A 26,231-nucleotide genomic window follows, 5' to 3' on the forward strand; every position below is an offset into this window, starting at 1 on the left:
GTCGCATCGCCACGGCTGTCTATGCTCTATGACCCGTCCTACCGCATCAACAGAGGCGCCCGCCCCGGCCTCACCGAGGGCCGGGCCCAGCCAAGCCGCCCTGGGGTCGGCTCACGGCGCGGCCTCCCGGGGCCGCACCTCACCCCCCGCCCTCCCCGCACAGGAGCTCCTTCCCTGGACGAGAGAAGGGAACTCACTGCGGGCCCCCAAGGCGGGGAATTTGCGGGAAGACCCCGATCACCCCCCACGGAGCCCCCGCGCCGCCGCCTGCAGCCGGGCCGAGCCGCGCAGCCTTGCGCCCGGCCCGTCGCACCGCCCGCCTGACGGGCGGGCCCGGGGAGCCAGCTCCCATGGCCGCATACCGCGCCTGCCGCGCACGCCGGGATCTGTAGTTCTGCAGGCGGGCGACCGCGCCGAGCATAGCGAGTGGGGCGGCCCCCGAGGACTACACCGCCCAGCCGGCCTTGCGCGCTGGCGGTGGGCGCATCCGCGGGCGGCGGCGTGGGTGCGCGTTGCCGGGCAGTCAGCTGGCCGCGGGGCGATAAGAGGGCGGGCGGCGCGGGGCAGCAGCGCTTGGTGCTTGCTCGCTCGCGTCCTGCCGCGCTTCCCGGGGGTGAGGGGGAAGGCGCCTGCTCCGCTATGGCCGAGACGATCGCGGACACCCGGCGGCTGATCAGCAAACCGCAGAACCTGAACGACGCCTACGGGCCGCCCAGCAACTTCCTGGAGATCGATGTGGGCAACCCGCAGACGGTGGGGGTGGGCCGCGGCCGCTTCACTACCTACGAGATCCGCGTTAAGGTGAGGGCCCGGCCCGGCGGCGGAGCGCGCTGGAGCCGGCCCCGCTCCCCCTCACCGAGGGGCCGGCCCCGCCGCCCCCGCCCTGGTCCAGGCGGGTGGCCGGCGGCGTCCTGTGGGCAGCTCCGCGGGGTACGTGCCCGCCCTTGCCGCGGCGGGGTCCCGCGCCTCGGGACCAAATAGAAGGCGAATGCAGAGCCCGTGTGTCGGTGTTGGGCTCCTGCCGGCTCTTATGTAACCGGGAGGGGTGTCCCTGGGGTCGGGGGTGGCGGTGGTGACGGGCTGCCGCCGTCGTGTCCTTGGGGGCCCGTGTCACAGCTCCTGCTGTGCGTAGCGCTGGGGAGGTGATGGCTGAGCAGCAGTGGGCTTCGTCCTCGACTTGAGAGCAGGCCCCAGCTTCTGCAAGCGACTGGAGCTGGTAACTCTGATGGTCTAGTGGTGGTTAAACCGACGCATCTCGGTTGAGATATCCAAAGGACAAATGCTCTTTCGGCACCGCTGTGTGCAACTGCCATTGGACTGCAATATTGCTGTCCTGTGAGCAATTGCTTGTTTGTCTCTAAGTAAACAGAAAAGGGCAAACTCTCAGCTCTCTGAGATGTAGTAAATATGGGTGGATCTGCCCAGAGAAAGAGGTCAAGTTCAGGATTCCAGCAGCCTCCAAACACCGTAGAGAATGTGTAAATAAGTCTAGTGGGCTCACATGCTAGATCAAAGCTAACTGAAGTGATAACGTGAGTGATATGGGGGAGGGCTTCCTATTTTTCCTGAAATAGGAATTGAGTGCCTAATAAATAGGGCTGTTTCTCACCATGTGCTATCAAATACTCTTTCTTAATAGCACTAAACTACTTCCTAGCTAGAAGGGCTGTGTACACTGACTTGCCCCAAAGGCTCGTAGCCTTGAGCTTGAGAAAAGCTATGTGAAGTCATTATTGTGTTCCCTGGTCTTTCTAGTTTCATAAACAAGGCCTGGAGGAGTGGACAGAAAAATGCAATATCTGTGGCATGGTCCTTGCCTGTGGCTGATAGGGACATGAGGCAGGGCATCCTTTTATTCTGTGCTGCCAGGGATAAGTTGGGTTGAGAAAGATGACCTCTGTCACTTTTTTTAATAGCTTCTGGTTGAGTCTACTACCTTGTGTAGCTTTCCTCTGTCACAGCTGGTTGACCTTGGTCAGTTATTACAGGCAGTAATAGAGGGGGAAGAAGCCTCATTGACCCTCTGCACACATTGTCTGCAATATGAGTTCTTTCACTGAACACCATGGAGTGCACATGCCTTCATGGCAGGGAAGGCTTCAGCTGAGGGCTGCTGCCTTGGTCGCTAAAATTCTTCAGACAAGGCTAAAACCCTGTGTGGATTTTCTGGTATTAAAGGTCTAAGTTCTCAGCTTAGCATAACTTTACTTAAAAAAGCAAAATCAACTGAGATCTAAAGCTACTAGGGAGGATACTGCTTTAATTCTGATGCTCCTAAATTGTCATGTCCAGTAGCTATTCTCATGTTTCAGGATGTGTGCATAGGGCAGGAAGAATAAATTGAAACAACTGGAGCCTGTGTTTGGCCTCTGTGTGAGGACAAACTAGAACTTGCCAACTTGTGTTGCATTACACTGCCCTTGTCAGGACCCTAGCTGTCCACTTAGCAGAAAGATGTAACTCTACCTTGCTGGGAAGTGTTTGTGCCTTAAGTTCCTGATGACTTTTCTTTCCATGAGACTGAGCATTTGGAATTGCTGGATCCAGGGAAGATGATACAAAAGGGACTTAGTCATGGTATGGCCTTGGGAATGAGACCAAATTTGCTGGGATTAAAAAAATTTTTTTTTTTTTTTAAAATCCCCAGCTGAAGTTCTTCAGCAAAAAGGAAAGCAGAAAAACAGGTTTTGAGACAGGTTACTCTTAGTCCATATGCTGTTTGGGGTAGAAAATTCTGGATTCCTGTTGTAATGAAGACCTAGAAGTGATGTGAACAAACATACACTGTGATAGTACTCTGTTCTTCCTCCTAGTCTGACTAAACATTGCTTCCTCTGCCCTCCTTGCACCTGTGCATGCCTGTATACAGGACTCTCTCTTATAATATGTGATCATTCCCCTTCCAGTTGTGCACTACTGTACACATAGTGCAGCCATGCTGTATACATTCATAGCTATCGTGAACTGTAAAACTGAGTTTTATGTCTCTGCATGCTGGAAGGCTACAGAGCAGGTAATACAGGTCATGCAGAATTATGTTCACTGTCTAAACATGTATCAATTAACAACTTCTCAGCAGAACACAGGCCATGTTGCTAATATGCAAGTTTTGGCATGGGAGAAGAGTTCGAACTTGAACTGCTGTAATATTGTATTTCTAAAAGGTAGGCCTTGTACTATAAACTGCTTGTTGTAGCATGGCAGACCATAGCCACCAGCTAGCCTCTGTGGTTTGACAACTGCTTGTGGTCACAGAAAGTAGCAGCAGTTTGCAGTTTCTCCCAGCGGTGCTAGTAGTGGCAGCAGAACAAACCTGAGAAGATGGAGTGAGTTACCTTTGTCGTATCTGGAAGGCTATGTCTTCAACTAACACCAGCATTAAAGTGTTAAGTGGCGCAGAAATGGATAGCTTAACTGCTGCCAAGTTCTTATTGGACAGCCTCATGTTATGACTGGAGATCATGCTAAGCCAGAAACATTGTCAGAGAGGACACTGAGGTTCAAGTTTACGTTGACGCAGTTAGACTTATACAATTGTCATGGTATTTACAGACTTGGTCCAAGGGTAATTCTATCTTTATTGCTTTGTCTGAATCTCAAGGCTTAACTTTTTTGAGGAAGACTGAGCTTGCTAGCAGACTCTTGAACTGATGTCTGATAACTAGTATCTTGCAAAAAGTACTAATGTGAAATACTGCAGAGTTCCCCCCCAAGCTTTTATTGGCAAGTTTTCTACTGGTATTGCAGCTGAAGCATATCTGTTGCTTGTCAAGCAACAAGTGGAACAACCTCAGGCTTTAGTTCTTGTATTGCTGTACTCATCAACTTCTGGTGGAAGCTGGAAAGCCTAAGGAGGAACCCAAAAGTTTTGGGTAGACTGCTCAGCAGTATACTACTGGATAAGCAATTAAATTGTATTTCAGCGCTTAGGAAAGTTTCTCATAGTGTGTGTCTCTGTGCAGGGTGGTAGGATGGCTGTGCATTGTGGTAAATGCATGGTACTTTCACAAGCAGTTAAGCTCTCTAAGAGTGTTCCAGGTAGAACCTATATAGCACTTCCAGTGGGGCAGCTTACTTCACAGATGGTAAGTTGGCCAAGATATTGACTTTCTAGGCCTGAATTTGCATCAAATAATATTCTGTTCTCAGCAAACTGGACAAGGTGATGACAGAAAGCTTTCTACTGTAGCAACCAGTATAAGGCACACAATGTGGCAGTATGCCACTACGGTGCAGCTTGGCAATGAAAGTCAAATGTCTTATTCAGTAATGGTAAATGATAGAAAATCCCATCCTGCTGTAATAAAATAGCAAATTTGAGTGGGTTGTGTTCTTGAGAGGGTACTTGAGAATTTGCTTTCCATCAACAGCATTAGGCAGTGAGTTTGTACCATTCTAAGGTATCCTTTGTGTGAAGGCTTAGGGTGAGCTAAAAAGGAGAACAATGCAGTACAGTGTAAAGCTCCAAGTGCTTTTTCTAGTGAAATAAAACTTGATAGTCATCTCATCTAAAGGTACCTAGATGATCACAGTATGGTGACTGTGCAGTGATTAAAACTAACATAATCAACTAGACCGCCTGCTAAAGTAATACAACCAACTACTTCACTGCACTTACCTCTTGAGGAAAAGTGTGAACCAAGAGCTAAGTTGTCAGTATAAATATCCTTGAATGCCATATGCTATTTCTTTTAGGTCTTTACAAGGGGTTTGCTCAGGAACCGCCACCAGAGGGGTGGTGGTTCCCTTCTACTTGTTACATCTTTTCAGGGTGGGTTTGTGCATGTCAACACTCTTCAACAAGGGTATGTGAATACCTGTTACTATTTATGGGCTGTAAGCCAGTCGTCTCTCTGAATTCCAGGAAGCAAATGTAGAACAAATGACAGTTGTCATATTATCCTACAGCATGTCTGCAGTCCTCAGTCCAGTTCCAGGTATCATTTGACTTCTGCTGTAGCTGAGACAAATAGTTTTCCTGGTAAGTGGGTCAACAGGAACATCTTTGCTCAAACAGATTCTGTGCAACAGCTTCAGTTGCTAAATCCTTTAAGGAGACAAGACTTAAGCTTTACAAGCGAACTACGATCCCAGCAACTGGTGGCACACTTCAGAGCCATGCAGCTGCTGTAAAAGTGCCACAGGAGATAAGCACATTGGTTACAATACTGTCAACAAAGCATACAGATGTCCAGGAACTTGCTACATTTGGGAAAATATCCCTTTGTTAACACTATTTCGTCTGTTAGTGTTTTGTAGAAGCAAAAATTATTTCTGTGTTGCCCATTTTAGTTGGGCTTGTCACCTAGACTAAAAGGTTAAATTATCTATTTATGGTTAGTAAGAACTTGCAGAGAAGTCATTAATGTTCAAACAGACAGAACTAAAATAAAGGAGCTGCTAGTCCAAGTAGTTAATTCTTTTTAGTCAAACCAAAGTTAAACAAAAAGCCTTTGTCTTCTTAATTCTGTTCTTTAATGTTGAATGGCCTGTTGCCTCTAATGAGTATGATTGAACTCGGCACTAAGGGACACCTTAGCTTCTCAAGGTTCCACAGCTCAGTGGCTTGTGTAGAGGTGTAGAAAGGTAATGCGTTGCTGCTGTACTTCCAGACGTGAAATGCACCACTTCGGTGGCACCAATGCTCTTCAAGGCAGCAGTCACCTTTCCTGTATCTTCTGCAGAAAGACTTCTGTAGACCTGCAGAGGTACTTGACTATGTAGGCCCAGTGTGGGGAAGGAAATGAACATACAGGCTGTGAAGTGCCTGCAGTGTTAAGAATAGTATTGGTCTCAAAGGATTGGGGAAGTATACCAAAGTACTGCTGAACTTGAGCTGCTTTTGAAAGTCTGTTCTCATCTTAACCTATTTTTTCAAGACCTAGCTTGGATACAATATTTGCTTTTCAGCATATTTATAGTAGTCTCACTTGAGTGACTGATTTGAGTCTGACTTCTGTGATCAAATCAAGTCAGAGTAAAATAAGTGAACTGAAGGTGTAACTCGCTCAGAAAGCACTTGTCTTATGCTGTGGTTTTGCAAAGTGGCACTCTTGATCTGGTGAATGTGTCTTTGAAACATTCTGTCCTTGAATGGTACCAAATTTCCCGTCCTTCATGTGTTTGGCAGGGTTTGAAGTTGCAGACTCTTCTCCCACCGTGAAAAGAATCAAATCTGCTGGTGCATGTAGTTGACTTAAAGCATTGTTCAGTTCCATAGTGCAGCTTGTGGTGGAGTAATGACTAAACACTGACTCAGTGTGGATGTGTTTAGGGATGCACAATCAGCACTAATTCTCTATTCCTCTACTACTGCAAATCTTGCATCACACTGCAAGTCTGCTTGAACTGTCGTTAATTACTCTTTTAGTACCCTATTCTAGATACTGCTACCAGTTAGATATTTTTAGACTCCTCTTCAAAGAATAAAAACGCACTGATTCAGGTGACTTTGTTTTTCTGTTCTACAGCCCAGGTACTGCATCTCTACAGTCATTAACTGTTCCATTGAGCAGTAATTCAGAAAAGGATAGCTGGAAGGCTAAGAACTTCCCAGGACACTGACTAGGGAGTCAGAGAAGTGGAATGGCTTGGTTGAAAGAAACTTCTGAAGCAAGGAGAGTAGATTTACAAGTCTATTGCATGTATTTGCTCTGAGCAGCTGATTTTTCTGTAGAGGTTTTTGATTAAACTAGGTTCAAGAGCCTAGTCCAAAGGTACTGAACTAGTTTGGTGTTGATGTCTGTTACTGTGTAAATAAAGTAACCAAGTTTCTGAATAAGTGCTGCTTATTAGTATATTAGTTGAACTGGTGACTTGGACTCTTTTTATTTCTGCTCATACAATGCAGGCCTTGATTGTCCTGTATTAAGAGTGCACTCTAGTACAGTGCTGAACAGACCAAATCAAACAGAACAATGACTAATCTTTGTAGGACAGATGGCTGTGATCCAGGTAGGCACGTGGTGCCAGAATATTTTGATACATCTTTATTTTTAGATGGCTTGCCAAAAAAGTGTCAGCTTGAACTTTAGAGCAATCAGGTCTCTACTGTTTTTCATCTGGGGAAATAAATAATGCAGTGTAGATTTATGAGCTTCTAACTGTAGGAGAAGTATTTTCTTTAAAGTTTTTTCACTTGATAATGCAATGCCAGTTGCAGTACTGGAGGGTGTTTGAGAAAGTACATAATCCAAATGCCCTGTGAAGCTATAGCACTGAGTGAAGGGTCTGAAGTTCCTGTTGCTGCTGTAACTTTTTTGACATGAGAAGGAAGGAGAAGCACTAACCTTCTGGTCAAGGTATAAAACCAAATATTATACCAACTGAAGACAGGTCCATGAACATATTCCTACTGTGGCTATTTCTTGAGAATCCAGCTCAAAACTTCTGTCATGGGAGGATCTTCTGAGGCACATGACAGTATAGTTTGTGTTGGCCACAAAGCCAACCTTGAAAGTATAACTACAAGCTAGTGCTTAGTAGCTTTACTCTAAAATCCAGAAGAAAACAGTTATACCTTAAGTGGTTTAAAGCCACCCCTATACCTGGAAATAAAGCTTCAGAGATTACTTCTACCAGCCTAAGCTGCAGCACCCCCTAAGCATTGAGATATGCTACAAATTAATGGACAGGAGCTATCAGCCTTTCTGTAGCTGTTAGGTGGCTACTTAATAATGTGAATGTTACTGCTCTAATAAAACTGGAAATGTGAAGAGAATTTTTTGCTACTTAGTATACTTACTTCTATACTAGTTACTTATATCTTGTTTCTTGCATGTTTGTGTAGTATAGGGATACTGGACTGTAGCTCTCAAAGCACGTTAAAACTTTTGGTTTTGATTAAAAACTATCAATTACAGCAATTCACGGCAATTTTGTCAGCCCCGTTTGACCATAGCTCGTAGGTGCTAATCATAGCTAATGATGCTAAAGCATTAACTTAATGTGATCCCTCCTCAGTCATTCTCAATGAGAAACGAATGGTAACATTACAGTAGGCCATGTAGAACATGTGGCAGTTATACCTTGCAATTGTGTAAAAGTAGCAATCCCTTCTCTTTAAAAGGAGTATTCGCTATTTTAAAGGAGATTTTGACATGCTAACCCTGAAATAATTATCTAGAGTTATTAATTCTGTCTGGGTGTTGTCAAAGCCTTTGCCTATATGTATCCTTGAAGTGGACTTCTGGGCACGGAACCTGAAGAATAAAGAATCACTAAACAATCTAATTTTTCTAGACTTAGCCTGCTTTGAGCCTTTTGACTGTGGCACACCATAATTCAGCTGTTCATGACGTTGGTGAACTTGATCAGGTGATGATAGATGGTGCTTGGCAAAAACCCAGACACCCCTACACTAATTTTCATAGAGCAGCTCTGGGCTCAAGGCATTGGACTTGGCAAAGGTTAGCTCTTGTCTAAAGACTGATGGTGTTTGTCATTGTGTTGCTATTAGGATTTCACTGCCTTAGTCTTTAAGATGGAAAACATGCTAGCTCCATGTCTCAGTACTGTGGAGTGGGAAGCTCTATAGTTCTTGGTATAGCTTAAGTCAGCATTGTTTAAAACTTGGGTGTATACATATGGTCAGATTTTTCAGTGTTCTATTAACTTCAGATTTTCTGTGTGTAATGTACCTTCAGTAGACCTGGACACCAAGTGAATACAAGGGGAGCTAGAACTCTGCTTTGATCAAAAGGAATGAAACTTAGGAAAATAGCCACCTCTTATCTGACTTTTTGCAGTGGGGAAGGAGGTTTTCCTTCACTAGAGTACATAGCAAAAATCTAAACTTCTAGCAACTGAAGTTTAGAGCATGTTTGCCTTCTTGCTTGCTTTTTATAATTGTAGGAAATAGGGAGGTAGCTGCTTATGTCGTCGGGAAGGAAGCAAACCACTGGCAAGGTTTCTGCAATAACAGTGGACTACTGGAGCCAGTTTCTTGTACTAAAGGACAACAGGCTCTTGCATGAAGAAAACGATACTTTTTTATCCACCCTGAATGCCACTTACTGTAATACCCCAGAGCTCCCATTGGCTGACTGTAAATGTAGCCAAAGGGTGTAGTCTCTTGACAAAGATTACAGCTTGTATGAAGAGATAGTAAGGAGCTTGAATTTAGCTTCTGAGAGTCAAGGCCACAAACTTCTATCAAAAGTGGGCTGAGTGCTTTCTTTCACTCTATTTTAATGGAAATAGAGTTGTATCAAGGCTACCATAACCTACTTGAAAAGACTACATCAAAGTAGGTGCTATGGCAACAGCATAGCTTTATTCTCAGTCTGTTAGGAGTGGAAGACATGGGCAATGCAGTTCTCCTGATGAGTGTTACATTGGCAGATGAGGAAATGAATCTAATTTATCTCAGACTATCCTGGACAACTACAGCTGTGGAGTTTCTGCAGTTGTGGGGCTGGGCCGGGCTGCAGTGACATTCAGAGTCAATCTTGTGGAGTGTCAGCATGCTCTTTGAAGGAACACAAATGCTATTTGCCTTCAATTTATGCCTGGAAACAAATTTGTAGGAGCAAGTGTGGCTATTTGCAAGGCTTTTTCCACTCACTGGATAAATTAATCTAGTCTAGATAACACTTAAAAATGACTTAGAATTTTAAACTAATGTATTTAAAATAAAGTACTCTAGTTTTCTTCCTGTATTTAAGGTAACTTGTATGCCAGAATGGATGCATTGGAGAGCTGTGTGTCTGAAGCTGAATGGACAGTATTGACTAGTACTCAAACTACTTGCATTCTGCTTGTGAAAGTCTCCTCACTTGTATACATAAAGAATTTTTGGACTTCAAACTGGGCATAGCTTGGGGATTGACTGTATTAGCAGCGAGAAGACTCTTATCTGGTTATCCAAGCTACTGTATCAGGACTGTCATTTGCTTCTGAGGTGAATTGGGAACCTCCTGAGCTTGGAGTTGGACTTGTAGTTTGAATATGTTGTAATAACATAAATGTAGCTGAAGAAACACGCTTTCTGTGAATACTGGTTTTGCCCTGAAATCTATTAGCAGGCAACCACTGCTTCCCAGTACTAGTTTGTTGAACGCTAGCCAAATGACTGTAGAAACTTGTTTGGCATCTGAGTGGAAGAACGCAGGAGTGACTTAAGGGTCTGGGTTTGTCATCTGCTGTTTAACTATGTAATTTAACTTGGTGCCAGTTCTAACAATGTTTGTTCCACTGTACTGGCTTGGCCGTTAACTCACCCAGCAGAATACAGACTCTTAGTTTGACAGTAGTTAGAGAAAGCCTAATGGGTGTATACATCTAGTCTGATACAGAAACAGTGCTAGACAGAATCTGTCTTGTCTTAGCATCTTTGTATGCTTAGCATTTTGGGCTGTGTGGGACTTCTGCAGAGCTGGTTTATTGGTCCTTCTGGAATAATGCTTTATCTGCAATTCTGACTAGTGACTTTCGGTTGTCTAATGTCTTAGGTAATGCATAATCCTTTCAGATTGAGGACTTGCTTTCAAACTGCTAGGAGGCATGGTTTCAGACTAGGAAGTTGTTGAAAATGCTTTTGATAAAAATTAGAGTAATTATTACACTGTAGAAGAAACAATTGGTGCAGTAATTATGCTGAATTTATCAGAGGAATGAGCTATGTTCCAGGGGCTGTGCCAAACTGGGTCATGAGTTTTATGACAGTAGATTTAGCAGATCAGCAGGCCAGAAAACTGACACTATGATGCTGAATGAGCATGGGAAGAAACGTTTGTAAAAATGAAACTAGCCTGACTTCAAGTTTTGTGCCTTAGACTTACCTCTGTTCTAGCAGGCAAACAAAGCATTGTGTTCAGGATAGCTACTGGCACTTCAGTGACTAAACAAGGATAACTCTCAACATAAACTGTGAAGCTGAGAATAATTTTGATATGCTATATCAAAATTATGTCTTGAAGTGACACTTCAATAGAAATTGAAAGTTTCCACTGACGCCTTAGAGTTGATTTCTACCAAATTGTTGTGCAATGATAGCCCATGCTACAGCAGCTGTCTGGCTTGCTTAATGAAAACCATCTATCCATGGTAGATGGAGGCAGTAGGACATGCAGAAACCCTTCCTACTGAAGGAAAAAGTGGTCTGCTCAGAGTAATAATCCTTAATGAGAAAGGCACATACAGGAACTTCAGGTGTGAATATATCCTGTGTTAAAAATAGGGAGCGAAGATGTAAATAGGCTAAATGGTATAAACCAGGACTCTCAAATTGCTTTTTTAAAATAGATCCTTTCTAACAGCTGTGTATCTGAAGGACACTTCTCTATCAGAACTAATTGCTGGAGGAAGGAGAATTGCTGCAGCTTCTGGGTTTTAAGGAACATGAGGTTTACAAGTTGATCTCAACAGATAGCTCTAATTCATATGCAGACCAAAGGACAGGGGACACATACTTTCCTTTAGCGTGTAGTTGTCAAGTTGTGACTTGTAAGCCACTTAATTTAATGGGAGCCTTCTAGCATACACTTCAGTTTGAACATTTCCAGTGCTTATGATCAAAATCGGAGAAGATTTTTCAACTCGAAGGGAAAACAACTGCTCTAACTGTCCTTTTCTCCACCTTGCTAGCTGGGATAGCATGTCAAAAGTTCAAAAGGGAATGTAGATTGTAAAATGAGCTCAATGGGCACTTCTGCCCCCACATTGTACCTGTAAGCCTGATATGTTGTTTAGAGATTAACTTTATAGACTTCATGCCTAGAAGCATGAAAAGAGTTCCTGAAGACCTGGGAACTCATTGTTTTTTAGCTGCTTTTATTCAGTTCTAATCCCTCTTGTAAGTAACTTGAGAGGAGAATGGAATATTTTCTGCAGGTGAGAGCCTATACGTTAAGTATTGTGAAGGACTTTCTACCTGAGACACTGACAAAGAGTTGATGTTGTAATGTGGAAGGCTGAACTTGGTTAAAAAGCCAATAGCTGAAATCAGAGAAAAATAATCCAGTACTTCACTTCTGGGAATCTCCTTCATGCACTCCGGGGGACGTAGCTTTATTCACTCTTGAGTAGAGTATTCTTATCCTCAAGATGAGAGTGTTTATTTATAAAGCCTGACTTCTGACATAATAGCCTTAAGTGCAATTTTATTATTAGTCACTGGTACAATCAACAATGTTTAACTGGGAAGGAGAGCTTGAATACGTTTAAACATTTAGCAATAAAAGATTTCATAACAAAATACTGCTCTGTGCTTTATCATTTGTAAATTATATCCTAAATAGCATAAAGTGTAAGTACACAACTAACTTCTCACGTACTTTTGAACTGTGACAGCCAAAAACTTATTGGCTGGCAGTAATACAATGGCCTGTAGTCATAGGCCTGCCTAGTGCAGGAAAGTATCTCTGCAATTAAATGTGTTTTGAACAGCCAGAAGTATCACTCAATGATAACTTAAGCATAACAGCCTACAAATGATATCGTATAGGTATATCCGCTCAAACTGGGACCAGAAGCTGAGTGAGATGGCTTACAATTTAAAACAAAAAAAAACTGAAGGCATTAGCTGAGAATGACTACTGTGCTTCTGCCAACAGGAAAACTGGGGATAACTATAGTCCCACGTGAACGTCAGCTTCCTAGGGTACTCCTCAAGAGTCTTCTTGAAGGTGTATGAGACAGCGAATATGCAGTCTGACAATAGTAAGCTTTATTCTGTTAGTGCTGGTTATGTATGGCCATTACAGACTCTTGGTCTTGCTTTTAGTAGGTCGTAACTCCTACAAAGGTTTTTGTAACACTCTAACCAGTTTGCCATCTCAATGACATTTGAGCTTCAGATTGCGATCTTGGAGCTTTCCATTCTGGGGATGTCTTCAGGAGAGTGCTCTCTCAATGTCTACTCTTAAAATAGCATGCAAGTTGGATTACAACAATGGGATAACCCTGCACCCCAAGAATGAATAGAAGTAATATAGGCTTTTACACAGAATCACAGAATCAACCAGGTTGGAAGAGACCTCTGGGATCATCGAGTCCAACCGTTGCCCTGACACCACCCTGTCAACTAGACCATGGCACTAAGTGCCATGTCCGGTCTTTTCTTAAACACATCCAGAGATGGTGACTCCACCACCTCCCTGGGCAGCCTGTTCCAATGTCTAATGACCCTTTCTGAAAAGAAATTCTTCCTAATGTCCAACCTGAACCTCCCCTGGCGAAGCTTGAGGCTGTGTCCCCTTGTCCTATCGCTAGTTGCCCGGGAGAAGAGAACGACTCCCACTTCACTACAACCTCCCTTCAGGTAGTTGTAGACTGCAATAAGGTCACCTCTGAGCCTCCTCTTCTTCAGGCTAAACAATCCCAGCTCCCTCAGCCATTCCTCGTAGGTCAGACTCTCTAGACCCTTCACCAACTTGGTCGCCCTCCTCTGGACTCGCTCCAACACCTCAACATCTTTCTTGAAGTGCGGGGCCCAGAACTGGACACAGTATTCAAGGTTACACGAGTTAGTGTAAGGACACTTATCAAAGTGCTAATGTATTTAACGTGGTCTTGTGCAGCATTATAGCTTGGCTCCTGTTTGATGTCCCTTTCAAGGGTGTTGGGAGTTGAATGCTGATTCTTAGCCTTGTTTTGGAAAGTTCTGCCTCATCAAGCTCTGCTTTGATTAACTTTGTAGCAAAGCAGTCTGGTCTCATCAGCACTGAATGTTGTCTTGCATCTCAGCTGTCTTGGCTTCTTTGGAGTTATCCAAACTTGGCAGCTTGTATGAGCAAATCTTCAGCTTCATCTGTCCTGAATGGATTCACTGTAGGACTAGCTGGTTTTGCATTTAAAGATGTTGGAGGCCACGTTGTAGTAGGTAGCAGAAAAGTACAGGAAGCTTGGTTAATGTCCTGTGCACACCACCACACTCCACCTTGTGACTATAGTAAATTCATCTTACCTTCACAGAGTGGTGGTATGGTCACTTCTTGCCTGTGTGCCATAAATAGTACATTGATAGTTTGCACTTATAGATCCATGGTAAGTAAATAGTGAAGCACTGCTATTTGTATGGTTTGGGTGGTTGAAGTTGGGTTATTTGTTTTATGATGTACCAAACTGGTTTCCTGGTGGACAGTAAGTTCACCATGAGCCAGCAATGTGCCTTGTGGCCAGGAAGTCCAATGGTATCCTGGGGTGCATTAGGAAGAGTGTGGCCAGCAGGTTGAGGGAAGTTATTCTCCTCTTCTACACTGCCCTAATGAGGCCACACGTGGAGTACTGTGTCCAGTTCTGGGCCCCCCAGTGCAAGGAAGATAAGGAACTATTGGAGAGAGTCCAGCAGAGAGCAACAAAGATGACCAGAGGATTCGTGCATCTCTCTTATGAGGAGAGGCTGGGGGAGCTGGGTCTGTTTAGCCTGGAGAAGAGAAGACTGAGGGGGGAATCTTGTCAATACATTCAAATACCTTAGAGATGGGCATCAAGAGGATGGGGACAGACTCTTCTCAGTGGTGCCCAGTGACAGGAGAAGGGGCAATGGGCACAAACTGAACCATGGGAAGTTCCATCTCAATATGAGAAAAAACTTCTTTAAGGGTGACAGAGCACTGGAACAGGCTGCCCAGGGGGGTTGTGGAGTCTCCTTCTCTGGAGATATTCAAAACCCAACTAGATGTGATCCTGTGCAACTTGCTCTAGGGGAACCTGCTTTGGCAGGTGGTTGGACTAGATGATCTCAAGAGGTCTCTTCCAACCCTAACCATTCTGTCAAACCTTTATATGCAATATAATTGTAAGTAATAGACAAATTAAAGTTACAGCTAGTAAAATCACAACTGGGTGAAGCATGAAATTAAAAACTCCTGTTGCTGTTGGTGACCATCCAAGAAGAGTTTCCCACCAATAGTATTTTCCATCCTTCTTCACCCTTTCTAAGACATAGTGTGTCTCTTTGCTGTCATGATGAACAGTGATTAGAGTTTTTTGTCTATTGTTTTGGACACATTCTAGCAGTTGGCACAGGTCATTGTGTTGTAGTAGTTTCTTCACCAATGTAAGATTCATTCTGATAGGGGTAGGCGATAAATCATGACTCAATGTATAATTAGATTGTAACAAGTGATAAGACATAATAGGAGCTGAATAATTAAAGTTGTATCCTGTAACTTCAGTAAAGTTACAAACACAAATATTTGAGTGATTACTTGTATCTACAGTAATGTTATCTACGAATATAAAACTGCAAAGGGTCCTCATACAAACACATCCTTTTCCAATACATACAAGTACAGTTTTGGGGGTTTCATCATGATGTATTTCAAAATGACAAACATTTTGTTCAGCATCAAGACAAATGTCTTGGGCCTTGATGGTGTTACTCTCACAGATGAATCCTTGTTGTTCTCATACAACACATGCGTTAACATCAATAGTTTACCATTTGTTTCTGTTTTGTTGGACCCATGCTCTTGTGTTCTAATGGATAGAGTATAGCTCCACTGTGATTCAATTCTAGCACAATGACTGGGTATATGGTGCATACCGAAGCAATGTGTATTGTTAAGACAAAAACTGTGGCCTTATTTTTGATGGGGTCATAAGTAAAATTGACCACATCAAATCCCAATTTATTTATCCAAATCCCCATATTATTCCAATACCACGAGGATTGGAATTCCTTTTCAAATTTGGTTGCATTATCCCAAATTATCTTTCAAATTTCAGTGGGTAAGGTGCCCTCTTCACCTTCTTTTGTAATTGCTGTTACTATAGATTGCATCCACAGTTGAGCTTGGATGCAACACAGCTAGAGAAACGTTATTTTGTGCTGCACCAAGTGCATCCACAACCAATTGGCAGTCTGTCCCTTTCATTAATTCTTTCCCACTGAGGCAATATATCAGATAAGAGCCATTCGTTAGTTCCCAGTGCTAGTAGAAGACTGCAATGGGTATTCTAATTTGTTTAAATCAGTTCTTGTTGTGCTCAGTTTATTTACGAGTACTTTGGCATCTATAGTATTTAAGAGTCCCCATCCAGTCCCTATGATACCAGTCACATCACTTCTTGTTCGTCGTGGAGAGGTGAGGGTTTGCCCGTGTAACCATGCTGACCATCCTGCATAGGACATACTTAGGAATGGTGAACAGGACAATTTGATTGTAGAAATATTAATTTGCATTAATAGTTCTATTTGTTTAAGAGACCATAATGGATTAAATAACACTCATTGTTGGCCTGTAGTTTTGACTGCCTTTTTATGTTATAATTTCCATTCCCAGGGTTTGCATTTCTGTAAGAGTGAGTATAATGGACAGGAAATTATAGAAAATCCAGGTACATGCTTCCTCCAGTATCCTGAAGTTCCCATTAGTTGTTGTAACTCCTTCCTTGATTGGGGAATTTGCAGCTCTTCAGTTTTTCTTAAGGTATCTGGAGGAATCACTGCACTGCCTGCTATCCACCAAGTACCTAAAAATTTTACTTCTTTACTTGGTCCCTGACATTTTCCAGGTACCTACTTATTGGTACAGGTGCACATCTTGGGGGAGTGAGACTCTCTGAAAGTTCTGCAAGTGCAGCATGGGCAATTGTGGGTGAATGGTTATACCCCTGTGGGAGTCTGTTAAAGGTACATTGTATTCCTTCCTAAGTGAAAGCAAACCTCTCTTTATCCTCCTTCTTCAGGGGAACCATATAAAGAACATATCTTTTACGTCTAGTGCCATCATCCCTGGGTGTGCAGCTGCTTGCAAGGTAGCTGTTAAGTTTGCGATGTTTGGCACAGCAACTGCTAGTGGGGCTGTATTAGCATTCAGGCACTGATAATCATTTGTGAAACGCCACCTCCTGTCCGGTTTCTGAACTGGCCAGACAGGTGAGTTATATGGGGAGTGGGTTCTGGAGATAATTTGTCGTTTCTCCAAATCAGCTATGACTTGCCATTTCATGCCATACCAGAAATCCGATGTTGTGGTGCATCAGTAATTTTTGATTGAGGGAGCGCAGGGGCTGCGTGAAGTACATGCACCGCAGCCTCCCTATTTCTGCTGGGGTTGGGACCCATGTTTGTGCTGAAGGACCATACACTGCCTTTTGGCAGACGCCAGGTTTGTCTGTTTAAAACATCAAAACCTAAAATATTTTAATGATCTTTAATTGCAAAGTGAGTAGTTGACATGTGCTTCTCCAATTTGTGAGCCATAAATTGACCTTTGGCAATTTGGTGCACAACACTGTTCACACTGGTAATGTGATCTTAACTCTTTGCTGTCCAGATTGCACACCCAGCTTCCTGGCATCTTGTTGTGTTAGTACTGAAATCTGTGCTCCCATTTCTATTAAGAACTCCACCGATTGTCCTTGAAGACCAACTGGAATTGAAATGTATGGGCTGTCATCATTCATCCACTGATAAGCCTCCTCTTTCTGGACAGGCAGACCCAGTTGCCTTCTGGACATTACTTGGTTTTTGATTTCATGCCCTGCAGTTCCTCCCTAAGGGGGAGGAAGGTGTTGTCTCCCTTTCTGGGGACTGGTGCTGGAGGAGTTGAAGTACACTCCTTCCTTTCACTGTTATCTCATTTCTGGAATGCTTCAGTGAGACTCAAGATAATGCTAGTAGGCTGACCTTGAATCGGGGCTCTTGGAATGCCTAAGGCTAATGCATTCCTCCATAATTCATTCCTCTGTTCTCCAGACTCCGTTTTTGTGTTTTTAAATTTGTTTCCCTTTGATCTAATTTCTGTTCCCTGTGTCATGGGTCTTACTTTGTGATCTCCTCCCTGGGGCTTCAGGTTTTGTTTTTCAGCTGGTGCATCATCCCAGCCCATTTCATGGCTGTAGTTAACAATGCTGTGCATTAATTCTGTCCATGTATAGGGAGTTGCCTGCGGGCATTTTGAGCGTTATCATCTAGTCCCTTATTGTGTTCTGTGTCTTTCTTGATCTCATTTTTTTCAACTAGATGGGGTTTAGGAATTGCTGGGGCTCCTCTGATCAGTAATTTTAACATTGCTAAATCCACTGTAGCAGACAGTGGAACATCATGGGGCCCTCCTTTGTGCATGGCTTGTATGCAAGCGCCTTTTGTGACTGCTGTGGAGAGCTCACTTAGAGACTTAATGGGGATTATGGAGGGTTCGCCTTGCTCCATGGTGTCTGTCCTCCAGCCCCATAAGCTACTCAGCTTGTGATAGAATGGGGTGTATCTGCCAGCTCAGGTCCTAAATTTAAGAAAACTCCTGGACCGCAATAGCCATTTGCTTCATCCTCACTCAGCATTACTTGGTCGCTGCCACTTATGGCAAGTATGCCTAAGTATTCAGTTTCACCTGACTTTCTGCTATATCTCTCTTGCAAGTTTGTCAATTGTAACAGAGCCCAGGGGATGGTTTGCATAGTACGTTGCAGATGACCACACCAAGGTCCCACATTTCTTTGTGTTCTAGCAGTGGGTCTGGCTTCATATTCAGGAGGATTTGTGGAGAACAAGGGATCATCTTCTGGGTCACTGTCATTGGAATCACCTCTGATGTCTCCATCCCAGTCTTCAGGGGATACTATTAGTTTCCTAATCTGTATGATGTTGGGGTGGGGAGCCTGCATAAGTATAATCTTGACCTTTTCTCCCAACTTTTGTCCTTTTTCCTTTTCCTCCTGTAACTGTTTCTGCAGTTCTTTAGTTTTTAAAGACAGTAACAACTCAGTTGCCTTACTACCTTCTATTTCTTTCTCTAGCTCCTGCTCCTTCCTATTTCTATGCTCGCTTTCTTGATATACAGCTTCTGAACAGGTACCTAGCATCTTGCAGATAACTCCTTTCCCTTTTCCATCCTTTGTGCAAGCCCTAGTTACTTTTAGGTGCTCTTCAACAACTTCCCAATTATGCCAATTGTCACGAGCCCATTATTCTGAGAAGCTGGGACTCAGATTCACTCTGTGTCTCCGTAAATAATCAGTGATACTACTTGCCATCCTGCTGATGATGCCAATTTGTTGCAGGAAGTGTGATGCACTTCACTCGCAAGAGAGCAGCAGCAATATATTTTACTGATATAAAACAGTGAGTTAACAATGATAAATCTGACAGTGGTTTAACAAGATGTGATGGCAAGGTGCACTTGATTATTTACTGCATAGAGGACGAGGTTAGACAGAACTGTCAGGGAGACCCTCCCATTGAGTCATGAGGTTCAGAGAGGATTCCCTCATGTTCTAAACTTTCTCAGAGAGGAGTTTAGGTGAGGCTGGATCCAGACTTAGTCCCAGACTTGGTCAACGGTTTATGTATAAAGGATTATATACACGAAATCTATCCTTTGTATCACTTTGCTGAAACTTTGTAATCTTAGCTTGCTTATTCCCAATTCACTTACAGAGTATATGATATGAAAAGGATTCTCTCAACCTCGAGTAGTAACCTTGAGAAGCATCCCTGCTCAAGGGGACACCCTGGTGTGCAGCCTGCTGCTGTGCAGGAGAGCTCAACGAGCTTTGGGCTCTCCACTATTTATGGAGTAAGATGATCATCTTCTAGTCATGTTTGTATCCTGTTGCATACTGGCAAGGTGTCTGGGTCACTGCACCAGACAGCACTTGGCTACTGTGGTGCCATCCGTCTCCCCAAAGTCCAACTTATGGATGCAGCCATCACAACCTCCACTGATGGTTATTTTTTTGGGGGGGCGGGGACAGGGGGGAAGGTGGGAGGGAAGCACACTGCCACATTTGTCTAATCAATAGCTTATGTTCTTGTTTTCAGACAAATCTACCTATCTTCAAATTGAAAGAATCTACAGTCAGAAGAAGATACAGTGACTTTGAATGGCTAAGGAATGAACTAGAAAGAGAAAGCAAGGTGGGTAAAATGAAAGATAAATACAAGTCTTTATAGATATACAAAGAGTAGTGATGCTGAAATGTTTTTATGTTATAAAGTGTATATATCATATAGAGCAGATATTGTGCTTGAAAATATCCAGAACTAAACCACTGTCTTTCAGCAAACCTCTGTTGTACAGTGCTACAGGCTGTTTAATGGTTTTGAGTTAATTCAGAGTTAAACTGCTTGAATTCAGCTTACCTTTCTGGCAGATACTGTTCTTCTCTGGTCTTGTTTTATTATTTCAGTGGGCATGTGATTGAGTTTTGTCCTCTGGGAGGAAGAGGTGGCACAGGAGGCATATAAACTTGCTTACAGGCTGCACTTAAGGACGCTTTTTCTAAATCTTTCAGGTTGTGGTACCGCCTCTACCAGGAAAAGCTCTTCTCCGTCAGCTCCCCTTCCGAGGAGATGATGGCATATTTGATGATTCCTTTATAGAGGAAAGGAAGCAGGCTCTTGAACAATTCATAAACAAGTAAGTATTGGGTATAGGTATCTGGAGACAAACCCAGAACTCGGCTCCAGAAAACTGAATTGAAGGTGCTAATCCTTTAACTATGGTAGCTTCACTCAGTAGAGAATAATAACTTTCACATAATCTTGCAGTGGGACATACTAATATTGCTCATCCAGTGTCTAGTTTGGATATCCTAATGCTTACCTGAACAGCTGAAATGAATGTTAGTGTTGTTGTTAATTTATGCAAATTACTACTGAAATTATAGCATTCCAAATAGTTCTACTTTTTCATTTCTGAAAAGGTATCCTCCGTTGGGTGAACAATGGAGCTTACAATGGGCTTACAGCAGTCTACTTTGATTGCAGATGTGAGATATTATCAGCTTGTGTAATGATGCATATTTTCTCTAATCATGAGAATCTTTCTGAAATGTAAAAATACTACCTGAGGTATGCACATATATAGTTTGAAATAGATGCTTTGGGTTTTGTCACTGCCATTCAAAGAGTGATCAGAAATTATAGTAACACAGTCTTATGATTCTTTTTCTACCATCTGACACTACTAACTGCTCTTCTTATAGTGACCTGAAGAGCTACTTTAATCTCTTTAACAATGTGGATCCAAACAGTGGGTAAGAAGGAATACTGTCAGTTATCCAGATCTTCTAGTCTCTAGAGTCAACACTGTTCAGACCAACTGGATTTGGGACTTCTCCATTTTAAAAGTTCAAGCTTGTCATTTCCACTAGCATTTTAATCTTGTTTAATAGTAATGCTGTTTAACAGGGACAGAGGATATCTGTGAGTTAAGCCAAACTTCATCTGCTCGTCAGTTATTGTTAGTCAGCTCAGGCACGTGGCTTGGAGTTGGAAGTGACTAGTTCACTAAAACTGTCTTGTGCAAGTAAGTGAAGTGTGACATGAAATCTCTTCTTCTTCACATGATTGCTTGTTAGCACAATTTAGAGGTATTGCTAAGGTTCTGAACAGGTAAAATGCTTCAGAATGCTCTTTTCTCTGTTCAAAGACAAGTGGAACTAATTTCCAAGGCTTCTAGTTTTGCATTTACACTACTTGAAGGCAGATGTGCTTATAGTAAGATGGCATGTGTTCTATTTTTTAAGGGTGTACAATCAAGGTAGTCATGACTGTAAAGTACAAGTCTTATCCATGCAGGCTTGGGACTCTACATTAAATGTGGAATAAGTGCACTTACTGAAATTTTTGTAAGCTGAGCCTAGCAATATGTGGAGGAAGAGGGCTGTTTCTGTTCTGAAGCAGCTGATGGTGAAACAGTCATCTTAACTGAAATATCTGAAAAACTCAGTATAGCTGACAGAAATGGAGTGGCCAGTTTACTCGTATCACTTCAGTCCTCCAGCAAGTAATACATTGATCTTGTGGAATTGTAGAACTTCTTGATGAATTTTTCCTCCTTTTGAAACATAAAAGCAGGCTGTTAATGTAGATACTGATGTAGTGGCAGACTTGAGTACAGCTGGAACAAGATTCTTCAGGCAGAACTCCTAGCTGTTCAACCTCATCAATTTATTCTAATGGCATGACCAACTCATCAAGCAGATATTACTAATTAAAGTTTTTAACCATGTGGAAGTCTTAAAGCTTCTACCAAGTAATCTGGGTACTAGTAAAATTAGTCTTGAAGTTAATTTGCATAATACATTCACATTACTGCATTCTCAAAACTGGTCTTCACTCCTAGAACTAGAGAAGAGCCCCTCAAATAACTGATATCACTGTATCCAAAAAAGATCTTGATGCACCAATGCCAGTTCTTGATATCCAGGATGTTGTTGAGAAGCTTTGTTCCTCCAGATCTAAAATCTAGAGGGACTAAATCACAGCAGTGCAGCTTACTTGAGTCAGCTCTGTTGGGCTGGCTTGATGGCACCACCATCAATACTACCTACAGTGACATTCACAGGGGTAGCTATGTTGCAACACACTTGCCTGCCTGAACCTGACTTTGGGATACATGAACATGTTTGAAGTAGCAGCTGCTCTGTGTAAGGGTCACCCTAGAGGAGAATACAGAGGAAAAGCCAATGCAGAGTAAGGTATTCATGTGAAACCGAGAGCTGAATGTGAGACATCAAATCTAGTCTTGCAACTTTGCCTGGAGAAGAGGAGGCTCAGAGGTGACCTTATTGCAGTCTACAACTACCTGAAGGGAGGCTGTAGTGGAGTGGGAGTCGGCCTCTTCTCCTAGGCAACTAGTGATAGGACAAGAGGACACAGCCTCAAGCTTTGCTAGGGGAGGTTCAGGTTGGACATTAGGAAGAATTTCTTCTCAGAAAGGGTCATTAGACATTGGAACGGGCTGCGCAGGGAGGTGGTAGAGTCACCATCTCTGGATGTGTTTAAGAAAAGACTGGATATGGCACTTAGTACCATGGTCTAGTTGACATGGTGGTGTCAGGGCAATGGTTGGACTCGATGATCCCAGAGGTCTCTTCCAACCTGATTGATTCTGTGATTCTGTGAACTCAGCCACCCATTTGCAAGCCTTCCTGAAAGGGAGAAGGAATATGCTGCTGCCTCGTCATCTTCTCCTGTGTATCTTTCTTTTGAAGTTCAAGGCCAGCAACTTCAGTCTGATGAGGGTAAGAAACTCAAACTGGTTATTCCAGACTGTCTTCCTTGTGAACTAGTGCTTCCGACTGCTGCCCGTTTACTAGAACCTGGCAAGATTGATAGGTTTTATGACTGCACTTGAAATAATCTGTCAATGCTGAACAGGAGAGCTCAGCTTCCTCATTAAAGGACACCCTCAATGACAAGTGAGTAGTGACAAGTGAATCTGTCCTGTGGTGAAATAAGCACTAATAGGTACATTTGGAGAAGATGCGCAAAAGTGGTTGGAAATACTGATGCTGAGCTGCTGGACTTGACTGTGTATTACATGTGTTCAACTAGATAACTTCCATTTAGAGTAGAAATGTTCTGACAGATATGGAGGCCATAAAGCTGACACAAGCTGTCCTAGGGAGGATGGGGACCTTTCTCTCTTGAAGGGAGAAGCCTGTCTGGATTGACCAAACTAGATGTAACTTTTTTCACACCAAACTGCTTTAGGCTTTCATATCCATAAGCGATCAACTTCCAGGGGTTCTGATTCTCTTGGATTTTTACCTACACAGAAGGCTGCATGTATTTTAAGGGTTTAAATGCAATACTCTGTGGTTTTCTTCCAAGCATGTGAATGTTTTCTAATTCAGTTTCGTCTCCTTTACTGTGAAAAGGATGGTGACTCAGCCTCTATGTGGAATAAAATTAAATCTGTGGTAGAGGTGCTGGTGTCTTCTAGAGCAGACAAGCTCTGTCTCTCCTGTGTTTCATATCTAAAGACATCTGCAATTAACAGAATGGCCAGTACTCTCTGGCTGTGCATCAGCACTGTTTGTACATGCTAGGAATAGTGGCCACGGTAAGTCACTGTTCTAAACAGTGTCAGAGCCTTCAGAAGACCTTCACACTCTCTGGCAGAGTAAGTTTTTAACTCTGCCTGGGCTAACTGCCATTGGATTAGACTGAGAACTGAGGGGTTAAGCTGCCTTTAGAAAGGTGTCCTGTGTCAAAGGCATCAAGACCTGTAAAATTCTGATTGGCTTGCTTAACTCTAGTTTTCCTGGTGCTAGGCTGGGCGCTTTGATAGTCCCATCAATTGCAGGTGACAACTGGTGACATAACGTGCTTCCAAATGATCAGAGGTAGCTCAGGGTTCCTATGGACTAACTTCATCTCGGGGAGAATGACAAATCTTGCTGCCAGACATCATTCTAGTCACCATCAGTGAACTGGAAGTGGGATCTATGGCTAAGTGCAGAACCACAGGTTATAGGTATAAAACCTTGCTCTGCTGGCTAGCTGCAAGTAGACTCGATTTGTTGGCACTAATGCTTATTTTTTCCTTTCCAGGGTTGCAGGCCACCCACTGGCACAGAACGAGCGCTGTCTTCACATGTTCTTACAAGATGAAGTAATAGACAAAAACTACACACCATCCAAAATAAGACATACTTGAGTTCTGAAACCATCTTCTCAAACATTAGTGATTCTTATGCTTGGTTTTAAGAGGTTGTAGTCTGTCTTAGCATGCTGAGGATAAACAGGCACAAAGTCTCCACTAACATCAGTACACTGCTTGGTCTTTGCATATGCTTTATAGCATTAAAGAACTCACTTGTCTTCTAGTTAAATCCCTCTGAATCCTTGATTTAAGAGTATTATACTATGAGACCATCCACCCCTTGCAATGTCTCACAAACCTTTCCACTCTTATTTGCAATGACTTAACAATGTTTACTGACTTGGCCTTACTTGAACTTGCACAGTTGTAGTGTCACGTGTTCACTTGTATTTGACTAAACTGCTATGCTGTTTGAGTAGTCGTCTGTCTGAACTTCTGTAGAAAGACTGCTTTATTTCTGATACCCTGTGAGAGAACACTTATGCAATTGTCTTCAAGCTTGTAAAACACTTTATACTGAAGTAATGAGGGAATTATCTTTATATTCTGTAAGAGGAAAAAATCAAATTTATATACTAAAGTAACTTGTCTAAAGTTTTGAAATAAAAGTGAAAATGCACTTGAGATGTTTTGTCACTCTTGACCTTGAGTGTGGGGTAACTCATGCTTTCTGAGAAGCAGGGACTTGACTATACTTAGTGAACTGGTGTTTCAGCCTTGCTGTGATACTCTTCTGCAACAGAGTCTTGTGTTACTAACAGCCATCACTAAGTATCCTGAGGTGCTGGCACTCACTGCTCAAGTGTTAAAAAACATATAAAGGTATTGAAGGCTGTTCCTGTGTCGTGGAGCCAAAGCCGGAACCCCGTTCATGACAGGTGGTCAACAGATCTGTGGCTTCAGTAAGTTTGGGAAAAGAGTACCTTTCCACTTGGCATGAGAAGCATCAATCTAGCTTCAACTAGCAAATGAAAATTATACAGAGAAAGGAATGTTGATATAACCTGTAATATATTGTAACTCCAGTCCTAGATTAAAGTAGCTCTGCTCTAAAAATACAATTAGGAACTTGAAGGCGTACAAGCCTGCTGTAAGACGTGATCGTAGACCACTTCCCTGAACATTAGAGGAAGGGGAAGCTGTAGCATTGTGCTTATATGACCACTGGTGAAATGCAGGTGGTCGATGCCTGAACTGTGGTTCACAAGCAACACTGCTGAAGTCTCCTTTCTCACTAGATGCTTCTACAGCTGGAGAAGCTTCCTCAGTGCTTCCAAACATATGGGAGTTACTATGCAGATACTCTTGAAAACAGATTCAAGAACACTCTAGTAGCAATCTGATCAAGTGTTTTGTGCTATTTGGTAACAATACATGTTGGCTTAGACTTGGCTCCACAGCTTTTTCCTTCTTATAATACTTTTTATCACTGTTGAGAACATTCTACAAACTTACTGGCAAAGTTGTTAGTTTCCTTTAAATGAGGTTAATGGTCTTTATGGAAATCTGGGTGTAGAAGATTGAACTGACAAAACAGTGGTGGCTGATTGGATTATATGTAGTACTAGTGACTAGCTACACTGAATAGTTAAATGCTCAAATAATTACTCTTTTCCCCTCATGCTTAACAAAGACTGTGGTAAATCTCTCCAACAGTCCTATTAATGAAACCAGGGATCAAAACTGACACAGCCTACTTGCAGCCTAGAGGTGTCTAGCTTTTCAAGAAGTTTTTGATAATGTAAGATCAATTCTAAAATTCCCTGTGCTTGTTGAATCACACTTAAAAGTTGAGTTACTCCTGGAAATGGGGAAAGAGGGCTAAATGTATATAAAGTTTTATTATTTAGGCTTAGGTACATAATAAGGTGTTCTTTTTTTCTTTTCTCAAATGTTCTTTTCTGAGAGAAGCTTCTTTCAGAAATCAAAGTAAATGTCCTGTCT

General features: G+C 42.7%; 1 protein-coding gene across 2 annotated transcripts; it reads left to right on the forward strand.

The window, feature by feature from the left end:
* Nucleotides 1-487: 487 nt before the first annotated feature.
* On the forward strand, nucleotides 488-24,911 carry SNX3 (sorting nexin 3). 2 transcript variants are annotated; one of them, XM_068398362.1, is made up of 4 exons: nucleotides 488-801; nucleotides 19,712-19,807; nucleotides 20,185-20,309; nucleotides 24,236-24,911. In XM_068398362.1, exons 1-4 carry the CDS (start codon nucleotides 640-642, stop codon nucleotides 24,339-24,341), a joined length of 489 nt encoding a protein of 162 aa, XP_068254463.1. In that variant the 5' UTR covers nucleotides 488-639; the 3' UTR covers nucleotides 24,342-24,911. The 2 variants fall into 2 exon arrangements, with proteins under 2 accessions (XP_068254463.1, XP_068254472.1); XM_068398371.1 differs by lacking the exon at nucleotides 20,185-20,309.
* Nucleotides 24,912-26,231: the final 1,320 nt, after the last annotated feature.

Source organism: Nyctibius grandis, chromosome 1 (assembly GCF_013368605.1).
Source record: "Nyctibius grandis isolate bNycGra1 chromosome 1, bNycGra1.pri, whole genome shotgun sequence".
NCBI classification, from domain to species: domain Eukaryota; kingdom Metazoa; phylum Chordata; class Aves; order Nyctibiiformes; family Nyctibiidae; genus Nyctibius; species Nyctibius grandis.